Below are 20,938 nucleotides of genomic sequence, written 5' to 3'. Positions count from 1 at the left end.
AATAATGTCTTACCGGCCTCTTTGGTTCTGCAGAAAAAAAAAAAAAAGAGAGGGCAGGGATTTACAACAGTGAACTCACTGATTCATACAAAGGTCTTGCAAGTATAAACATTGGTAAGTGATGAAGTATCAAGGACTAACCTTTCTTTTCAGGCTTGCGGGGGAAGATGATGGGTGGGTAGACCAAAGATTCTCTGAAGGTCTGGAGGAGGTAGCCTTTCCCGGCTGGGCAGATCTTACTGAAGGCCTCTAAGCAGCGCGAGGAAAAAGAAGAGAATTTATCCACATTGCTTTGTTTCATGTTTTCAGAATCTCAGATGACTTGGAGGCTGGCATTTTACTTTTTGCCTAATCCTGTTGCAAATCAGTTACAATCTGCCATAATCTTACAGGAAAAAAGTCTCAAGTTAAAAAGGTTTAATAGAGTGCCATCATTCAAAAAGACTGAGAAACGTTCTTCATTAGCATTAACCCGACCTTAAATGGCATATAAAATATTACATGTGCACAACCAGGTGCTACATGTCATTATACATGCTTGTTCTTATAGAGCATCTTATATATCGCTAATCAATAACACATTGTTTAAACCTGTAACTAGGGATGCACCGATCCGATCCTGGTATCGGATATCGGCTAGATCGGAGTCAAAAAGCTAAATCAGATATCCGTGACAAGGGGCTGATATATAGTGCCGATACATATGGCAGATCTATTCATCTCAGTTCTATGCTTTTCTGTGTTTACAACAGCCATGTGCGTCTCCTACATCATCAGCGCCAGCCGGTCTGTGCATTTTTGCCCTGTGGAACATAATGGAAGATAACTACAGAGGCTCTGCAGTTTAGGTGCATGTCACACTTCTTTTGCTAACATCTCCGCCGAAAACTTGCAACATGTGCAGCGGTAATGTTTCGACGGATGGCAGTCACACTGAAAAATATAATGGAAGCCCAAAGGAGGAAGTTTACGTCAGCTGTAGCTTACTGCAAAGAAGCAAGAAACCTTCTATTAATGGATTCAAAGTGTGAAAAAATGGACAGATTATTGGATTTAATTGTTCCGACAAAGTCAGAAAAGCCTGAGGTTGCCAAAACATGATTCTATCCTCACATTAAAGAATAGAGATTGTCAAATTAATACCAGGATCGGATCGGCTAGTATCGGTATCGGCAGATACCAAAGCCCAGGTATCGATATCAGTATCGGGACACTAAAAAGTGGGATCGGTGCATCCCTACCTGTAACATCTCCTGCCTCTCTCTTTCAACTCACCTGTGCCCACCTGAGGACATCTTTCACAGTTGTGGCCCCAGGCTTTGCCTACAGTGCAGCAGCACAACTCCTGTGTGAGGTGAGTGGCCAGTGCGTGCTCACAGCCCTTGTTGTCAGACACCAAGAAGCACTGAGCTTGTTCTGACAGAGAAGACAACAGGGTTCACTTTATAATCAAATGTCAGCGTAATTTAAAATTATATTTCGTAAAAAGCAGGGGAGAGAGAAAACCCCAGAAAGGCCCCTGACTCACCGATACATCGATTCCTGTCCAGCACCGAACCTGGCTTGCAGGAACATTTAAAGCTGCCCAGTGTGTTCAGACAGTCTCCGTTCTGACAGACACCCTGCATCGAGCACTCGTTGATGTCTTCATGATCAAGAGGAAGAATGTATAATTAAAAGGTAATTTTGCACAGTGACAAATTATAACTATTCAGAAAGAAAGTGATGGGATTTTCATTAATGCATAAAAAATGGAAGTTACAAAAACAACCACCAAACAGAGCTCTCAGCTTAGTCCTTTTTCGAAGTTACTTTACGTCTGTGTTACCTTGACAGTGAGTGCTGTTAAATCTTTTATAGCCCTGTGGACACGTGGAGCCGTAGTCCTCCACAATGGTGTGCTTAACTGATGCATCTGAGGAGGAGAAGACGCAGCAAAGCACAGAGGGAAAGGTGAGAAAAGCTTGGGCATTTATGGAATGAAAAGGGCTGCAGGCAGATGGTAGACACAGAACAAAAATGTAAAAGTTTCACCCAATGGTGGTAATTCAAGTTTGAATACTTGCAGAATTTCAGCTTCTACAAGTGCTATGCTTATGAAAAATTAATGACTGCTGTTTTTGGTAATGAAGATTTAACAATGGTAGAACTATTTTGCAGGACTTCTGTCTATTGTCTTGAATCCCCCACAGGTTGACGCCTGATGCCACTGCAATCGACAAACATCTGCCAAGTTTTGTGACTCTAAAAAAGACTTTGCATCCACTTTACTCAGCCATGTAGCCATTTGATTCCAGAAGTTGTACAACTCATTGTGATTGTGCTACAAAGAGAAACTTGGACAGAGGTTGGGAAGAACAGAGATGCAGCCAAAAGGTGACCGAGATGATGTCAGACTTTATCCCCTCTATCAGTGTCAAAGCCTTTCTCTTTACACATGCTTTGATTTAAAGTGAGGCATGGTGAGTGAGTCTAGCTAGACTCTTTTCCTCTGTTGTTCCCAACTGGTTGAATGAATTACCTAACTCCTTATGATCCGCAGAGTCCTTTTCTACTTTTAAGAGATGTCTGAAGACTCAACTGTTCAGGGAACACTTAGGCACTTAACCTGACCCTTCTCCTCTTTGTCCTCAGGGGTAGAATGAATCAGAAGGTCTAAAACACAGCTCTTATTGAATATTTAGCACTGAATATTGAATGCTGTTGAATGTTGAACGATATTGTTGACTTCAATTATTTGTTGTGATTAGCTGTGGCTTCATTATCTTTATAAAAATAATAATAATAAAAAAACCTGGCACTTCTTCTGGCACTAGATGGCAGAACCTGTGGCGAATCAACTTGAAGCACTTTGTCGCACTTACTAAGGTTTTTCCCTCCAGTCTAAATTCTTGCTTGTGTTGTACGTCGCTTTGGACAAAAGCGTCTGCTAAATGAAATTGTAGAATTGTAGAATGGGTATTGAAGGTTCATAGAAAATTCTGGATAAATTCAGTTTCTAAAACTTAGCTAAGAAGATTTTTTCCACTCTCATGAGAGTTCTGAGCACAGAGCTAAAGTAACAAAGGGGTAAACTCAGCTAGCAAAGCTAAGGATGTAAACAAGGGGAAATTGCTTCCCTAGAAATTAAAGTTACCAGCTGACAAAAAAACAAAATGTATCATCAATGTTTAATCTTTAGGGAAATGAAGGTGTTCAACAATTTCTGTCAAAGATATTTCTAAAATGTACTTAATAGTCTGATAACCTAAGCTAGTATTAGCTTTATTACCTCATTTTAGTATCACTTTAGAAGCAGGGCTGGATTGTATTAATATTTCTGTATCAAAACAGTTTGACATTGTAAGAAATATTCTTCTTTGCTTACAAGCAGAGTGTGAGATGAGAGCCCTGATACAACTCATATACCTTTTAGCCAGCAGCTAAGCATGAAAACAGAATACAGGGGCACACAGCTAGCTTGACTCCACAACTGTGACAAAATCAACCAAGCACCATCTCTGCAGCTTTAAAATGATTCTGCTTTCTAATTTGTCTTATGTTTTGTGTTTTATTGTTGTTATAGTTGTTTGCCTTCTCTTTAATTTTCACTGTGAAGTTAGACTACACTTTTTTCTCGCTCTTATCCTCTTTATTTAATATTCTTATTATTGCTATTATTATTAGATTTTTGACTTATTTATTTTCAAAATATAAATTCCAATTCCATCATAATTTATATTACATTTTGTGTCTTTATTTCCTTTATTTGCATAAAATGTAAAAAATAATAATAATAATAACTGAGCACACATGATTTACTTTGACTGTAAGAAATAAAAATATCATTATAAAATGATTCTGTATTATTTTGTTTGTGTAGTTCCAAAAAACTGGATACAAGCTGGATACAGTCAGGATAAATGTTTTTCTTCAGTTCTATGCTAAGCTAGCATGAAGTTAAATGACAGCTAGCTTCATATTTGCTGTGCTGATTAGGCATCTTTCTTCTCATCCAGTTCTTCACTAGAAATTTAACAAGCACAGTTCCAAAACATAAAATAGGCACTCCCTAACATCTTGGCTAGATTTTTTTTCTTTCTTTGCTTTCCTTTATTTTCTAACGGCAGTTTTTTATAGGGCCTTTGATCAAGAGTAGCGTCCTTTCATGAGCTTGTAACATTACATTATTCATGTTCTTATTAGTTCTCTCCATGAGCCTTGAACTTCTTACGCAGAAAAATGTTCTTCTTTCCATGAGGGAGTGAAAAACATGTTAGGCAGTTTTATTAGAGAGCTGTGGGAAGACTGTACTCACACGAACATTTTTGAAAGCACAATGAAAGGAGAATAGCAGCTCTCTATTGCCATTTTCATTAACAAAGAGAAGCTTATAAATGGATATGAGTGTAACATAACTGACAGCGCTCTGGGCAGGAATCCAGTTATATAAAGACTAACCAGACGTACAGTATCAGGTTTTGTCAAAGGCTGCATTGTCTGAGTCAGAACCAGGAGATGGAATAATAGCGGAGTGGAAAAACGTGAGTAGCCAAGATTTTCTTGAAACTCAATCTTGAGCAATGTGATGACAGTCCTGCACTGGGCAGGCTCATAGGAACATGCTTAAGAGGAAGGTTATTTTCCACATTCTCTCTTTCTGTCTCACTGTCTGTGTGTAATTCCCGTAATTTATTCCGTTTTCAAGCTGTTCATAGACTCCACACCCCACCTCACCACTAACTTTCATGAACACGTTTTTATAGAGGTATGAAGTGATTGTTTCAATCCAGGGTCATAATTTCATAAGCTGGAAGCTATCAATTGCTGGGAATGCTTGAAATTTTGGGCTCAATAAACAATAATTTATTTTCAAGAACACACAAGAGGTAGATTGTTTTTTTTAAAGTCTACAAAGTTCTATTTTAAGAAAATAACTTGGTTTACAGCTGAATTTAAAAAAGACAGTCAACAAAGTGGATGGCTTCTACAAAGCTGGGAAACATCAACCAGAGCAGCTTGAAAGAGACACATGATGTACATTTAAAACTGCAGAGAGTTCCTCAAATACACTCACTGGGTAGTTTGGGGCACTGATAGCACTTGTTTTGCCCCCATGAATTCCCCACACTGCCGCAGCAATCCTCCTGATTGGTTAGAACAGGAAGTGGGGTGCTGTTGCACTGAAGCAAGAAAAGATGAAGAGGAGTCATCCATTAAAAGAAATGTCAAAACAAAAGCTTTCAGGGATTGTCCATCAGTGTAGGGGGTTTGACAAAAAGAAAAAAAAAAGCCTTACAGCTTGTTTTGGTGTGGTTTCCTGGAAGCAGCGCCCCTTTGGTTTGTTTCCCGTGGGGATCAGGCGTGGCCCCGTCTTGAGGGGAGGCTTGACATCTGATTGGTCGAGAGGTTGAATGACTACAGAGGTGTCTGGTGTGTGGTGGACACGTAAATTTACCTGCACTGAAAACAGAGACATGGAGGACATTGAAAACAAAATAATATCTTTGATACCACTCTTTATCAGTCTGTTTAATTCAAGGCAACAATTCCCTCAATTATCTATTACAGTTGTTACAATTCCTGGGTTTGGTTAGAGTTAAACCGGCTAACTGTTTCCGTTTTTCTAGTCTTTGTGCTAAGCTAACCTTGAGCTATGCGGCTGCTAGCCTCGTAATTCCATACACATAGCAGATTGGTAATCAATTAGTCTTCTTACTGCTGCACGAGTCCTGACAAAAACTAAAAAGTATGACCACATTACTCCAGTTTTAAAATCCTTACACTGGCTTCCTGTCAATCAGAGGATAGATTTTAAAGTCTATCTGCTGGTATATAAGTTTCTCTGTGGCTCGGCGCCAAAATACATCTCTAACATGCTTGTGTCATATGAACCCACAAGGACACTACGAACATCTGGGGCTGGCCTACTGACCGTCCCAAGAGTCAGAACAAAGCCTGAAGAAGCAGCATTTTGTTATTATGCAGCACAGACCTGGAATAATCTCCCAGAGAGTATTAGACAAGACTAAAAACGTTCCTCTTTTTAGCTGCTTACACTGCTCAATAATGGATGCAAACCCATTTTTAAAGCTTAGTTTTTATTTCTGTACCTACAAACTTTTAATTTCTTTTAACAAAATGAGTTTTAATGAAGTTTTTTAACTAAATGTACTTTCTTTCTTTCTTGAACTTTATGTTTTCATGCTTATGTTTGTTTAATGTCATATTTTAAATTGGGTATTTTCTGACAAGGTATGGCGGTTCATTTCGGTTAAGATAAGATCAGTTGTGATTCTGTGTCCGGCGGGACAGTATGACTCTGCAAGTTACAGACTTCAGAGCAGTGAAGGGGGCTGATATTTATAATAATCCCTCCTAATTTAGATTAATAATAAGACCCAACACTATTTACTATGTACTTTAAGTTTCATGAGTACACAGAGAGAGAGTGAGAGAGAGAGAGAGAGAGAGAGAGAGAGAGAGAGAGAGAGAGAGAGAGAGAGAGAGTAGATCAAACATAACTGGCCGTAAATGTTCAAAGTGTTTTCTGTGTGTTTTTGTTGATTTTTACTGTTCTGGTTTTTGTTTTTAACTCTGTATAGCACTTTGAATTGCTCTTTGTATGAATGGTGCTTTATAAATAAACTTGCCTTGCTTACTCTCTACCTTAAAATTATAAAGGCCTTTGCATATTTCCAAAACAGACTGGCATTAATGCTAATTTTTGTGATGTAAAAAAACCACAGCTCACTTTCAACACCATTCAAACTAAACAAATAAAAAATATAAAGAGTTAATTGGAGTAAATGATAGATACCTTCAGATGAAAAAGGGAGAGTGAAAACTGAGTGTGTTTGTGTCAGCTGTGTACGCCCTATGGCTGATTGCTCCACTAGTTTCATGCCGTCTGGTTTCAAAGCGACGGGGTAGACGGGCGACTCGTTGCCTCGTGCTGCCTGAGCTTGTTGCGTCTGCGGGAGTGGAAACTGGCAGAGTCGACCAGTGAAGCCGGGAGGGCACAGGCAGTGCTTCCTCGAGTTGCATACTCCTCCATTCAAGCACGTCAGGGGACACACAACTGCAGACAGAGAGACAAGGGGAGGGAGAGGTGTCATACAGAGACTCCCATAGGTCAACAGTTCAGAGCCATGAGTCACATCAGAGGAAAAATGTACACTTAAGGAAGAACACAAGTACATAAGAAGTTCTTAAACAAAACTATTGTACAGAAAAACAGCAAAAGACATCTATCCATGAGTCTACAACTGCTCATTTAGGATATATTTTCCCAAAAGGAGGACAGGGGCTTTTGATAATCATGTGAACAACCTGAAGATTTAGTTATAAAGACAGGAAAGTTTGATAAACCCCATCAAATATTCACTTTGAAGTGCACCATTTCAGCTTGACGGACTAACAGGTCCACTCAGCCGCTCAGCAGCAGTGTTTAAACAGAAAAAACAGGTGAAGTCATTGATCTGTTTAACAGCTTTATTCAGACATATGGGAAAGATCTTGAGAAGTATGGGAAAGCTGCTAGCTGGAGAGAGGTTCATGGCACATACAGTATTCACTGCAGTTTTATTGGGTCTCCCATTGTGTTTATTTTAAGTCCAGTGTGTCTGAAATTCCCACAATAGAACAATCAGAGGAAAGAAAGAGAGAAAGAAGGAGGAGAGCTGTGAGGAAAGCTGTAGGCAAGTGATGAATGCAGGGAGAAAACTGAAAGACAGCTGAAAACAAACACAGCTATGACAAGTCAGATTACAAGTGACAGCAGTGCTGGGGAAAACTGTAAATGTTTAGCTCTTTGAGCCAAAACCCCTGAGTTTCAGCCTAACAACTAAAAATACCTTACTTTGCAGGTTTGTTTGAAAATGTGTGTGAATACTTTAAACATGTCACCAGCTTTTTTGTTTTTTTAAACAAATCTACCAAACTCATGAAATCAGCAAATCCAGTTCCAACTTGTTCCATTGTCATTCAAATGGCTGCTAAATCATGTCATTCTAAAGCTTTTTAAGCGCCCCTGTGGACAAAGTGGCTGTCCTCTACATGTGTAAGAAGAGTCACATGACAAAAAATCTCATCCTGTTGTTTTTTTAAAGCTGCTGTTGGTAGGAATGGTGTAAAAAAAAAGTTACTTTTTTCTGCTGGGTTTGGAGAAAAGGTCATAATACCCATCAGTACTCATCGGTAAGTGGAGTTATTTGAGACTGTTGCGAAATCTCTGCGTTTTCCAATGCCTTTGTATCAAGCAATGTTATTATTCCCCTTGTTCCTGTTATGACGGATCAATCATAGCTAATCTCCAATCCCTACTACGTCCTCCGATTGGTTGAGTCCGGCACTATCATAACTGCACATACCAATCTGTGTTGGGGGGCTAAGAAGAAATTTGGTTGGGAGGGATAGTGTTGACACTCAAAGTCCCTCTCTCTGAACAGATGTTAACTCTGTGACTACCAACAGCAGCTTTAACAGTCAAATGTATCACCACAGGGAATATTTGATGGAAAAAGTAAAAAGTGTCTGTTTCTTCAGCATGCCGTTGAATGTATGGTCACAAAATAGAAAGGGTTAATCTTGCTGCTAAAGGTCTTGGTCATAAAAAGGCATCAATGTAATTCCAGTCTTTACATAACCAGCTAAAAACATCTCACAGGAGCTTTAAACATCTGCGATATATGTTGATGGTTTGTGTAGAAGCCATGTGAAACTGCTGGAGTTAGCTACCTATCCTAACATTGCACCGCTTTACTTGTGCTCCATTACAGCTTCTCATTTGTGATTACCTTGATGTTTCTTGGACAATGATAGAAAAACGAATTTATCTTTGAGTTTTGGACTGTGGGTTTGACAAAAAAGACACATTAATCAATTTAGTAGCGCTATGCATCGATGGAAATATGCTTTAATTAGCACAATACCTAACTGTAGTAGTTCTGAGGTAAATCCCAGTGTTGGACAAAGTACACAGCTTCATTACTTAAGTCAAAGTATAGATACTCCAGGTCAAATATTACTCCAATACAAGTGAAAGTTGCTCTGTCAGATTATTCTTTAATTTAAAGTACTGGAGCACTTGCTTTTCAAAATACTTAAATATTCAAAGTACTTCTTAAAAAATCTCAAAACTTTGTATTTTCACAAAGCAATAGTGCAGTCAAGAATACATAGGAGTACATTCTGTTACATTATGTTTATCTAGAAACCATCACTTGAAATCTCTAAAAACTACACCATGGAATAAAAACAAAGTAAGTTACTCCAAGCACAGACAACTTAGTTTGAAATGTTCATCTAGAATGAAACAAATGTTACGTAGCTCAACACACTTTCTCAGGTTGGACTGTGAATTTTTGGTTGTTTGGGCAGAGTGGGAAACAAGGTGAACATTTCAAACGATACATATCATTTTTCATTTCAAAAACACGGGCTGAAGATATGGCCATGTGTGCTCAGGTGGAGAATTGCAGCCATCATTACTACCTAAATTTGCTCTGTGTTTGCTCCACGTTCAACCGTGGAGACGCACGATATACAGGTACGACTAAACCACTGAGACAAACAGAACTACACAAACTCATTTTACTGTCGTAGGGATCAGATTTCAGAGAAAAGAAGGAAATTCATGAGCTGACTTCAAAGCAAAAGTAGCGAGTAACTAGAGCACTGATAGAAATGTTGTGGAGTAAAAAGTACTATAATTGTCTTCTGAATGTAGTGGAGTAAAAGTAATAAGTTTCCCCCAAAAATAATACTCAAGTAAAGTACAGATACTAAAAAAATTTACTTAAGTACTGTACACAAGTAAATTTACTCTGTTACTGTCCACCACTGGCAAATCCTGACATAAACAAACACATTTGAAGATGGCTCTGTCATGGACATTCCTCAAAATCAACAAATTGTATGGTCCACAGTGACAAGATTAGATAAAAAATTAAGTAATAAGTCTTTATCTGATTTAAAAAGACTAGGACTGGACTAAAGAGTTGCTTTTTTTTAGTGTTATGGCAACATTTTAATTCAGAACTCAGTCCTATAATTTTGTTAATGGCACTTTATCCAAGTAAACAGAACATTATTCCATCTTATACAACGGTTACAGTCGGGACTTTTATCCAGTTGGAGCAATATCGTCTTTCACCATGTTTTCTCAGCAATTTTTTCTCCCATCTCTCAGTTACCTGAGGCTCCATATAATCATAGCCCTCTTGTCAGCATACTCAGGATAGTATAGTTGTCTCTCAGTGCACAGAAACTTTCAGTATATGTCTTCTATTGATTCTATATGATCTGACAAATAGTAAAAGTTGTAATGAAGCGCTGAGGCTTACACCAAATGTTTTGTTAGTCTGTAGGACAACCACTTCTTCTCACATTGCAGATAATTGTAATCTGGTGTTGAAGACTTACTCTTGTTCAATTTCCCCTCATGTGGACTAGGAAATTAAAAACAATGCATTATAAAATTCTTACAGAACACTGCTTTGTGCACTTATCTGTCATTGATTTATCACGACCCCTTGAGTGTACATTTTTAAATGGCAACTACCTCTTACTGCTTGGAGCCACATCAAGTTTTACAATCGAACACAAAGGAGAGGAGAGGAGAGGAGAGGAGAGGAGAGTGTACACATGGAAGTAATTAGGAGTGTGGACTGCCAGGGCGTCTGGGCTGCAGCATAATTAGGGGACTAGATCACTTTAAACACAGCAGGGACATCCTCACATAGTGAAAGTTAGACAGAAAAGTTAACAATGAAACAAGGACAATGTTTTGATCTGAACCACAACCTATTCTTCAGAAGGAGATTTCCACTACCGGACACCATGTGGACAGTGGTCTTAACCCACTGGGACTAAGTGCAGGCAGCAACATGCAGAGCAGAGCAGGGACATGGCAGGGGAAATACAGAGACTGTAGAGGACGAAATGCTCAACTCTGTCAGACTGCCTCTGACATAAACACTCCAGTTTCCATGGTTCACATTTCAACTCCGTACTGAATTTAGAAAGGAGAGGAAAGTGGGAAAGATGCGGGGGCTGAAGATTAGGATTGCAGACACAGAAAGTATAGCTCTTTCCAAATGCGATTACACAATCCAAGCCCACAGAGACCAGGAGAGACCACATAGCGCAGGGAAAGTCTGCACTGAGGCTGGGAAGGTGTCTGAAAGGAACCGGCTCCGTGATGCAGCATGGGCAGGGTCGCAGCCCTCGCTAATGAACAAAGAGGAGAGGAATCAGGTTTCAGAGTTCATGAGTGGGGATCATTAGAGTGAGATCTGTTGTGAAATGAACCCAGTGTTGTGCCATGCAACACGCAGTGCAAAGTACAACACTCAGCTGCAACTGCCAGAACTCCTCTGTGTACAATCATTAAAAATACCAGGTCCAATATCTCAAGCCAGGGGGTCTGCTGATGCACTGAAAGTCTACGTAACATGAGGTCAGGGGTTATAGCAGCACCATAAACTGAGCTAAAATCAAAGACACAAAAGTATTAGAAGAATTGAAAGTAATTTTATGTAACAGGATCAGTCACATTACAGCCAATTCCTGGTCTGCTTAATCCATACCTGATTAAATGGATCGTATTGGCACAAACGATTCTGGCACTATGAATTCCCACACGCTGCTTCCCACTGGTACAGGCAGTACTAGTGACATATAGCTTTGTCCAATCTCACATGCATACTCGTGCCTGTTTTTTTAATCACTGCTAATTTTGACCATGAAAACCCAATTTTATCCATTTTATGTGTTGACTCTATCAGGAAATACACATTCAAGAAGTGTGAATTCAGTCACAATACTAAAGACGGTTTGATTTTAGCAGAACCGATGTTAAACGTGTCTTGTTTACATCTCACTGTGCCATTTGTTGGTATGTTAAACAGTGGAGTTCTGGATTTCTTTGGAATCTTTGGAATCAAAATTGCCCCCACGCAGGTGATAGGAAAAATACCTCTGAAGATATCCAAGTCAGACTGCAGCTCCCACTACACTAGACTTTATCACTTACAGTATGTAACTATTTATTTAATTCAATTCAATTCAAAACCTTTATTTCTTCTCAAAAAGACATTGAGGTTTCACTCATTTCCAATGTCGTCGAGATCCCAGGCACATTAGAAACAGCAAACAAACACACACATCATTCACAAAATAATGTATTAATTAAAACAGATACAATTTGAGACACAGTGGTCTGAGATCAAGGTCTTAAACTCTGCAAAAGAGGGAATGGATGTCAGCTTTAAAGTCTGTTGGAGGGTATTCCATGATTTAGGGGCATCAATGGAAAATGCTGATCGACCCAGTTCAGTCTTAACTCGAGGGACTTTCAAAATGAGCCAGTCAGAAGAGCGAGTCCAACAAGTCTGTAAGGTAGGTGGGGAGCTTTCCAACAAGCGCTTTAAAAATATACAAAAGCCAGTGTTTGTTCCTCCTTTGCTCAAGAGAGGGCCAACCAACCTTCTCATACAGGACACAGTGATGGGTATAAAGGGCATCATGGTAATCACAAGTTTATATTTGAAACTGCAGACTTGTACAGCTAATATGTTGTAAAGCAAATTACTAAGCTGCCTCACAGACATCCAGTAAATCAGGGAAGCGAGGCAGCATTTTTCTTTTATGTTTCTGCTTTTATTACTGTTGCATTTCTTGGTGAGAAGTTTCTAGTCTATGAAACAGACTAAAAGTAATACTGACGCTTCTGTATGTGCTATAACAGGGAACAATAACCTCAGAGTAAAGACTAACTACTTCTGTACTGTAATTTTTAATGCCTGAAACCACTGCATGGCGTAGGTGTCAGGGTGTGACCTCATTGAAGCTGGCTCATTTGCTTTTGTTTATTCCTTCTTGTGTATTCCAAGCTGTAGATCCGCTGCTTGAGGCATGCTGGGATACCGAGTAAAGAAGCTGGCAGGTGCCGCTATTCAATAGTTTTTCTCCTTCCCTGCATCATAATCATCCACTTTGAGAAATGTATGCCATATTATTCAGTAAAACACCCTTGTTGGAAGCTGGATGGATGAAAGACTCCTAAATACACTCCAACAAGTGACCAGCATACACGAGTTTAGGCGAAATGGTCGCATGCAGTCAGTCTGCAGACGACAGACAGTGTTGAACAGCAAAAGCTTTTTTACATTTATCAAGGCAAAGATTCCTGATGAGTGATACATTTAACTGTTATAAGACAGCAGGATGAGGGCTGCCACTCTCGCTCAGTTCATAGAGTAGGCACCCCATGTATAGAAGCTACAACCTTCATCGCACTGGCAGCAGGATCGATTTCTGGATCCTGACAGGATTTGGTGCATTTCATCCACTCTTTTCTCCTCTCTTTTTACGGGTTTAAGGTATGCACTTTTACCTGTGTGATATTCTGATACATTGGTCTATGTTTTACCTGGTCCAGCTCCGGACATTCGTTGTGATGATGCTCTATGGAACTTTAATGCACTAACTTGCACTTTAGTATAACTTATTATGCTCTTGTAATATATTATTGTTTTCATTGTCATGCTACCATGATGTACTGTTTTCATGAACTCTGTTTTGACCTGCCGGGTACTACGGATGAAAATTAGCCTAATGGCCAACTCTGGCATATTTACATTAATGCAAATGCTGAAATGTTCATTAATATGCACTGTCCCTTTAAATAAAGAAATAAAGAAATTTCATGTCCTTCAATGCTATCTAATAAAAAAGTCCAAATAAGTAAATTTAAAAAAAAGCAGGATGACATAAAAAAAACATGACTTTGGCACCATGAACAAAACAAAATAAATTAAGAGATAAGATACAACTCGTTCTTGAGATTGTAAGCAGCTTTCTCAAGATCATGTGAAACTTTGTAAGATCTTGGAAACTTTTTCAATCTTCCTAAATCAGTTCACAGGTACAAGGATCTGGCCTTACCAAAGCAATACCTCATACCCCTCACAGATAAATGACGTGTTGGTTTTCAGCAGGACCAAAGTTTATGTCTGTATCTGTCAGACCACTGGATCCCAGCTCTTTAATGAGCTGTCTCATGTTTGTATAAGTTCTATAAAAACCTATAGAAAACCCTCTCTTATGTCTGCCTGCCTCATTAAAGTGAAAGACATACGAGCATTGTATGGCTTAATGTTTTCTGCAGATCTTGTGTGTGAACAGGCGTGTTACTCTGCGTGTGTGTGAGAGTTATTAAGTGCAGGGTGTACCGTCTCCTGAGAGCGACTGTGGTTGGGTGACTACACCACATTACACACAGAAAAGGGCACAAAGCTTTAAAGTTGAAGGACTTTACTTTCCAGCGGACTTTCCCTTTAAATCATCACCTCAGAGTTCATTAGCAGGATTTATGATCTGAAATCGCTCATTGACTCTCCTCATCAGTTAGCTTAGCTCTCAGAGGCAGCCGTAGCCACCCCCGTTTTATACCACGCCTTTGTCTTTTATGGATCTAACACATTCCTCAGACGAGAGGTGGTGTGTTATTAAAAATCAAACGCACCTAGCAGTTGTTTGGTGGTCTGAATGAATGTTAGGCATGAACAGGGAACGGCTGGCTGAATGAAGGGGGAGGGACATGTGGATGTGAGGCATGTGTGTTACTTTTTTCCACTTTTCCCAGACAAAGAAAATGGAGGTAGATCAGAACAACCCATTCAGAAACTCATCTTGTATTTACCAAATTAAGACCTTCACAAAACAGTGATTAAGTCACTTTATTACCTCCATTTCTTTGTCTGACTGTATTGCGATTTAAACCACATTGCCCTCAGTTTTGGATTCAGTCCACTAAGAGAACTCTGACTTTATCCTTTGCTGTCATGGCTCTGCAACCTGATTTAATATTGAACGTCAGCCTGCAGGTACGTTCCAAGACAGCAGGGAAACATATAATTTTCCCATGCAGGAGTGGGTCCAACAAGAAAAGGGAACTGAACTGATTCCAGACAGAGGCAAAAAAAATGGAGAAAAAGTCTTTGTCTCAAAGCTTTTCTCATCAGAGTGTTTCATGCGACATAAGAGTGAGAGCTCCTTCTTCTTCTTCATAACGTCATTATTTACTCCAAGAGGAGAAAGATGGATCTTTTTACAGCATGAGACGATAGAAGAAAGGTATTTGATTATCTTATGTATATATATTTATACATATCATGTTTCTTGGGAGGTAAGGGAGTGAGGTCAAAAAGGGAGAGGAGGGAGATGTAAAATCCAGATAGTGAAAAATAATGTGATGTTTTGTTGGGGTTGTCGTGATTCCCACACTTTTTTTCTGCTGTAAGAAAAACATACTGTACATTCCTGAACTGCTAAGTAAGCAGGCTTGGTGTAACTGACAGGATATACTTAAAAAAGAAACCATTAATGTCCATGAAAGCCCACAAAGACTCAGACACAAATATTCTGTATTTTCCCCAAATTACAGGTAACGCCACAATAATGGGAAAATTACCAGTCTGTTCTATTTATGCAAACTGAGCAGAAAATGTCTTTGTTTGGCCGAGAATATGCGTGTAATGATCAATAGATAAAAAAAAGAAGACTGAAAGAAGGGAAAGGTTGCCCTCTAAATGCCCCGTGCCCACCCACCCACTCACTGGGTCTGTCTGGAAGATGACGCATCTTTAGCCCTTTTCTCCCCACGGCGGCCTTTCAGCCACAGCCGCACCCTCCCAGCACAAAAACAACAAATTACAGCCCTGCAGACCACAGTTCAGAGCTCTCAAACACACTGAAATGAAAGCCACTGCAGACATCACACAGATGATACAATAGCTCAATCTGCCCCTTTCTTTGAACACACTTATCCTGGTGGAATTACAAAATAGCACATAACCAGCCTGCAAGATTCAGACACCACCATCCGTGACTGCTGCTCAGTGAGTCACTTTCACTGTGATTTGGGTCCAGACTCAATCAACCCACTATGACACTTTTTGGTCAATGTTTGATCGATTTTATGACCACTTTGGCTAACCCATACACAGACATGCATAACACCAAACCCTGATGAGTGGTGTTCCTACCAGCAGAGTTTTCTAATGACGCATGTTGCAGTTGCAGACAATACACCCAAACAATACAGGTTGCAATTTACACTGAAGTTTCAAAAAAGCAAATTAACTTAAAAAGAAAAAAAAATCAAACCAACTTGGTAGAATACTTCAAAACCATAGACTGTATAAATAATGGACATAGTATCCATGACGTCACCCATCTGTTCCTGAGCGCTGTTTTGAAGCCAACCGACGGCGGCAGCCATATTGGAAATGCGGAACTCAACCAGGCATAGTGACGTAAAGAGGCGGGGCTTGAGCCTCCTAGCCAACAGCTATGTGTTCCCGTCCAGGAGTCAAGTCAGTCATGTCCTTATTTGGGCAGAAACTCGTAATCTTAATATCTTCTGAATCGTCACGTTATAAAAAAATTCACACCCCGTACAGTGTGTGCCGATAGAGAAATGAGCTACGTAAAGACAAGCCGTTTTTTGAACCAGGCTGTAAACATGTTTATTAATGCTGCAAAGATTAGAAGATTGAAGATTTACGGGAGTTTGTATGAGTTTGTATGAGTTTTGTTCACGTGTTAATATCGTTTGTAAGTGTAGTGTGTTCCTTTGTGGTACGCTAGGCTAAGCTTACCATCATCGTGTCCACTGAGATTCTTGGGCAGAGGTTAACTGTGCATTCCTAACACAAAAATTAAAACTAAAGGGGACAGTGCGTTCGCAGTGAGGGGTCCGACACTCTGGAACCATCTGCCTGAGGAGATCAGGTCTGCTGAGTCAGTGAGCTCTTTGAAATCCCTTCTTAAAACATACTTTCATCACAGAGCCTTCCCGGATTTTATCTGAATTTGATTTGACTTTATTTTATATTAACCATCTTAAGAAATATATTTTAAAATAACTGTATTCCTTTAGAGTTCTTTTAGGGGTATTTTATGTCTTTTAAAATGTGTTTTATTTCTTTATCGTGACGTGTTTTTATGATCTGCCTGTTTTATTTTGCTGCCCATGTAAAGCACTTTGTAACTTCTTTTTTTAAAAGTGCTCTACAAATAAAATTATTATCATTATTATTATCATTATTATCATCATTATTATTATTATTATTATTATTATTATTATTATTATTATTATTATTATTATTATTATTATTATTAATAATAATATTAATATTATTATTATCTACATAGAAGAGTGAGATGTGTTTTCATTGTTTAACTCTTATCAAAAAAGACAGTTTGCATATTTCCTAAAAAGCACCTTTAAAGTTGTTTCAAGTAGGGAGGGAAGAAACTCGGAACAGATGCACTAAACAGAATACGACTGTAAAATATCCAGAAAGGATGCAGCAAAACTTTTAGCTTCTGTACCTTACTTAAAAACTGTAGAGAGGAACATTAGCCTCTTTTGGTGGCTATAGTTCAACATTCCTCAAAAGCCAATTCTGTTTTTCTTCCATTTTCTTTTCAAAGTCTTTCTGCTGGAAAAGTCTACTGCGTTACATAATGGGGTACGAGAGCTCAACAATAGGCTGTGGTCAACGTCGTTGAGTCTGGCAAACAAAAACAAAGTGCTGGAGCCAGCTAAAATTGGCATGGGGCTAAAGTGCAAAGGGCTCATTCAGTGATTCAGAGTGCTGCAGAGTCATTTGATGGATCTTATTTTCTAATTGTCAAATGTTGACTCCAGGATTACAAAGTAGTTGCATAAGTATTCGTCTGTGTAGCACATTTCTTATTCATCCAGAGCTGTTTTCACCGAGTGAATCATGACTAAACACTGGGCCCCATAAATACTAAACAGATAGAGTCACTTTTCAAAGAGAAAAAATAGGATTTGCTGCCATCATATGACGTGCCTCGCTTTACCATCAGCCCCAGAAGCAGGAAACCACAACCCCACATACGCCTACCATGGACTGGCACTGGATGACCACATGCCAGCAGGAGGGAGAGGGAGCGACATATGAACTGGGTCAGACTCCTGCAGCTGAGCCAGAAGTGTGGAGTAAATGACATAATCACTGCCTTTTGCAAACACAAACCTGCGTATGCATTCCTCCTCCCCCCCTTGCTGAAGTCCCTGCGCTCTGTCAACCCCCTGAAACTCTGAGCTGCCTCAGCCTCAGCCTCAGTCTCAGTCTCAGCCTCAGCCTCAGCTATCCAAACAATAGTGCTGCCCTTTGCCAGAGTTGACCGCTGTCACCAAAGGCATTCATTACCTCTCACAGTTGGACTGAAACAACAGAATCTGGATGATGCCGTTTAGCAGACTCCTCCTGAGAAGTTCAGAAAGGATCTTAAAAGAGAAATATAAAAAGCTAAATTAAACTCGGCCTTGCAGCATGTGAATTTCACATGTCATAGAAATATGCTGTGAGATTTCTATAGCTCTTAGGTTGGCCCAGATCCAGCTTTACCCTGTCACTCCCCTCAGGCAAAGATGTTTGTGGAAAAGCAGCCAGAGAGTCAGACAGAATCTTGGCAAAGCTCTGGATGATGTCATATAATGACTGTCTAAAAGCTTAGCCTATAGGGACTGAAGTACAGGCAGGTAGTGCTGACAGTGCTCTGCTGAGATTATGTCAGATACCTGCCCTGGGGTGATACTCTGCACTCAGCAGCATGGCGCATGGCAGGTAATGTCTGAAGGCTGCACAGTCCCTGCGCTGGCAGAGGCCGTGTTATTCTGTTTACCCTGGCTAATCGCTACAGCTACAGGGTCCTGCGCGGCGTGGGTGCAGTCCCGTAGCGCTCGCATTCCTTTGCACGGCTTTAAATAACTGCTCCGTTTCTCCCCCTCGCTAAGCAAATGGGAGGAGAGTGTTAAAGATGGCAAAGAAGGTTGTTTGTTTGAGCTGGCTTCAGTACACTGCTCCTGAGCACCAAACACACTCAGGCACACACACAAATATACACGCTGTTCCCCTCATGACGCATCAAATCAAAATACCTGATTGCGGCTTTGTTTTTCTTCTGAGGCTTAATTTGATGGGATTCTTTTCATAACTTGCCAAACAGCGTTGGCTTTGATGCAGCGATGACAGGAGGAGTCAGGTTTTAATGGGAAACTTCTGCTCTGGAGGATTTTCACTCAAAGTCAAACCTGATGGAAGTGAGCACAGAAAGAAGGGACTATGGATTGAACCATTTTACATGTGTTGTCTTATCTTAATTTCTTGGAGTGTTTGACTGCTTTGAAGGCAGTGGGACATTTGAAAGGTCTCACTTATGGATCCTGCTCTGAATGTACACTATATTCTTCAAAAGGTTGTCTTTTTAAACCCCCAACATTTTATTTGGAGTCTATTTATACATTCAGCATTTTACATATTCACATATATGTTTTTTTTTCTATTATTAGGGTCTATGAAATTTCTACCAAGTGATTGTGTGCCACTTTTGAATCTGCGATAAAAGGTTAACAAGAAGGGCGGACCACAAATAACCCATGTCTTATTTTTCCAACATGCATAAATAGACGAGGAGAGGTGACAGAATGTGCATCCATAAATATAAAAATACAGCCTTATCAGGGGGGGAATTTTCATCTTGTGTTGACAGAGAAAGCACATTTCATCAAATTCAGGATAAGCCCTTTCAATTATTAAGCTGAATTTGAATGTGCCTGAACCTCCCCGTTATATTTGTGTTTGTTTTTCAGAGGGTATGAGCGTGGGAGCCGTGCCCAGCTTCGCCTCTCAGTTCAGTCCAACTTGTGGCAGAAATCCGGAGTGCTGCAGGTTTCTGGTCACCCGTGTTAGACCGCCTTCTCCAAAACTTGGCATGGAAGCAAAACAAAAAAGTGTGGGGAAGAGCAGAGGGCTCTAAAAGGTAAAATAAACTCACCTACTGAATAGAGAGAAAGCAGAACCAGCTTTGCCGCCTGCACTTGACCGACTTGTCTTCACTTTTCAGACTCCCATGGACCTCTGACCCATGCCAAGGGAAAACCAAAACAAACCACAGGCCTACTACTGTCACTTTGCTCTAAATACAGAACCACATGGGAAATCCTGAAATAGCCCAATCCACTTCTCACGATGCCCTTTTTAGGGGAGACCAGGATATGATAAGACCACCCTGTGTTTTTTTATACTCCAAGATAAGGTGAGAGTCTACCCGGCCTGGTTGACCCTGATACAGAGGAGATGCTATTGAGATCCAGAGGAGAGAAGAGACCCAGAAGGCCAAGCAGCTGCTGTCAGTGAGGCTGATAAATGGGATGCCTCCGTGCTAGCAACAGCATGAAAAAATAGTCAGCTTTTTGTTGGAAAAATCACGTGTTAGTCAGAAGGCATGTGCACAGATACTGATGTTTATGTAACGCTTTTCTGAGTATCTTCTCTGAAAAAAAAAAAACTCATCCTTTAAGAAGCGGACAAAGTGCAGAAGGAACACCCTAAACACCCAGTCTTCCAGGCGAAAACAACTTGTAACCTTCTCTAATTCTCTCTATCCTATAATTTACACCAACTTTTCAAGTGCAGAATATAGAAAAGGAAAAAGGAAGCTGGCTTGTTGGCGATTGTTTCTGCCAAACATATGGAGATAATTGCAAGAAAAACAGGTTGAGGCTCAAGAGGGCAGAGCCTACAAAGGTTCATTCAAGGTTTTTACAGTTTTGTGAATCTTGCATCACGTCTGTAATAGCACTTATTCCTTATTCCAAATATAAACCATAACAATGCCTCTGCAGAGCCGGACGACGACACACATCGTTTATGCAAGGAAAGTATATCAGACTTTTCTTTTCCTGCCAACAACGTGCCTGGAGGGTTTTCAAGTTTCCAGGCTTTCATCAGTTTAAGGAAGTGTACAGTGAACTATATAAATATATTAATTACATGTGGATATCCTGGAGGCATGTGAGCCAAGTAATTCAGGCACACTTTACATTTGTCACAGTGAAGTTGATGGCATGCCA

The 20,938-nt window shown here is 39.9% G+C and overlaps 1 protein-coding gene across 2 annotated transcripts in view; it reads right to left on the bottom strand.

Annotated features, from left to right (window-relative positions):
* Positions 1-20,938, bottom strand: part of ltbp3 (latent transforming growth factor beta binding protein 3) — a 44,626-nt gene that overhangs the window by 16,844 nt on the left and 6,844 nt on the right. For both annotated transcript variants that reach the window (XM_034683433.1, XM_034683432.1), the window contains exons 2-9: positions 6,800-7,060; positions 5,279-5,442; positions 5,057-5,162; positions 1,829-1,915; positions 1,529-1,645; positions 1,276-1,416; positions 142-249; positions 14-27 (exon numbers count right to left, since the gene is read on the bottom strand). In XM_034683433.1, the coding sequence (XP_034539324.1) occupies positions 14-27; positions 142-249; positions 1,276-1,416; positions 1,529-1,645; positions 1,829-1,915; positions 5,057-5,162; positions 5,279-5,442; positions 6,800-7,060 (998 nt within the window). The remainder of the gene's footprint in view (positions 1-13; positions 28-141; positions 250-1,275; positions 1,417-1,528; positions 1,646-1,828; positions 1,916-5,056; positions 5,163-5,278; positions 5,443-6,799; positions 7,061-20,938) is intronic.

Source organism: Notolabrus celidotus, chromosome 5, assembly GCF_009762535.1.
Source record: "Notolabrus celidotus isolate fNotCel1 chromosome 5, fNotCel1.pri, whole genome shotgun sequence".
Lineage (NCBI taxonomy): Eukaryota > Metazoa > Chordata > Actinopteri > Labriformes > Labridae > Notolabrus > Notolabrus celidotus.
This window is presented reverse-complemented; position numbering and strand designations above follow the sequence as displayed.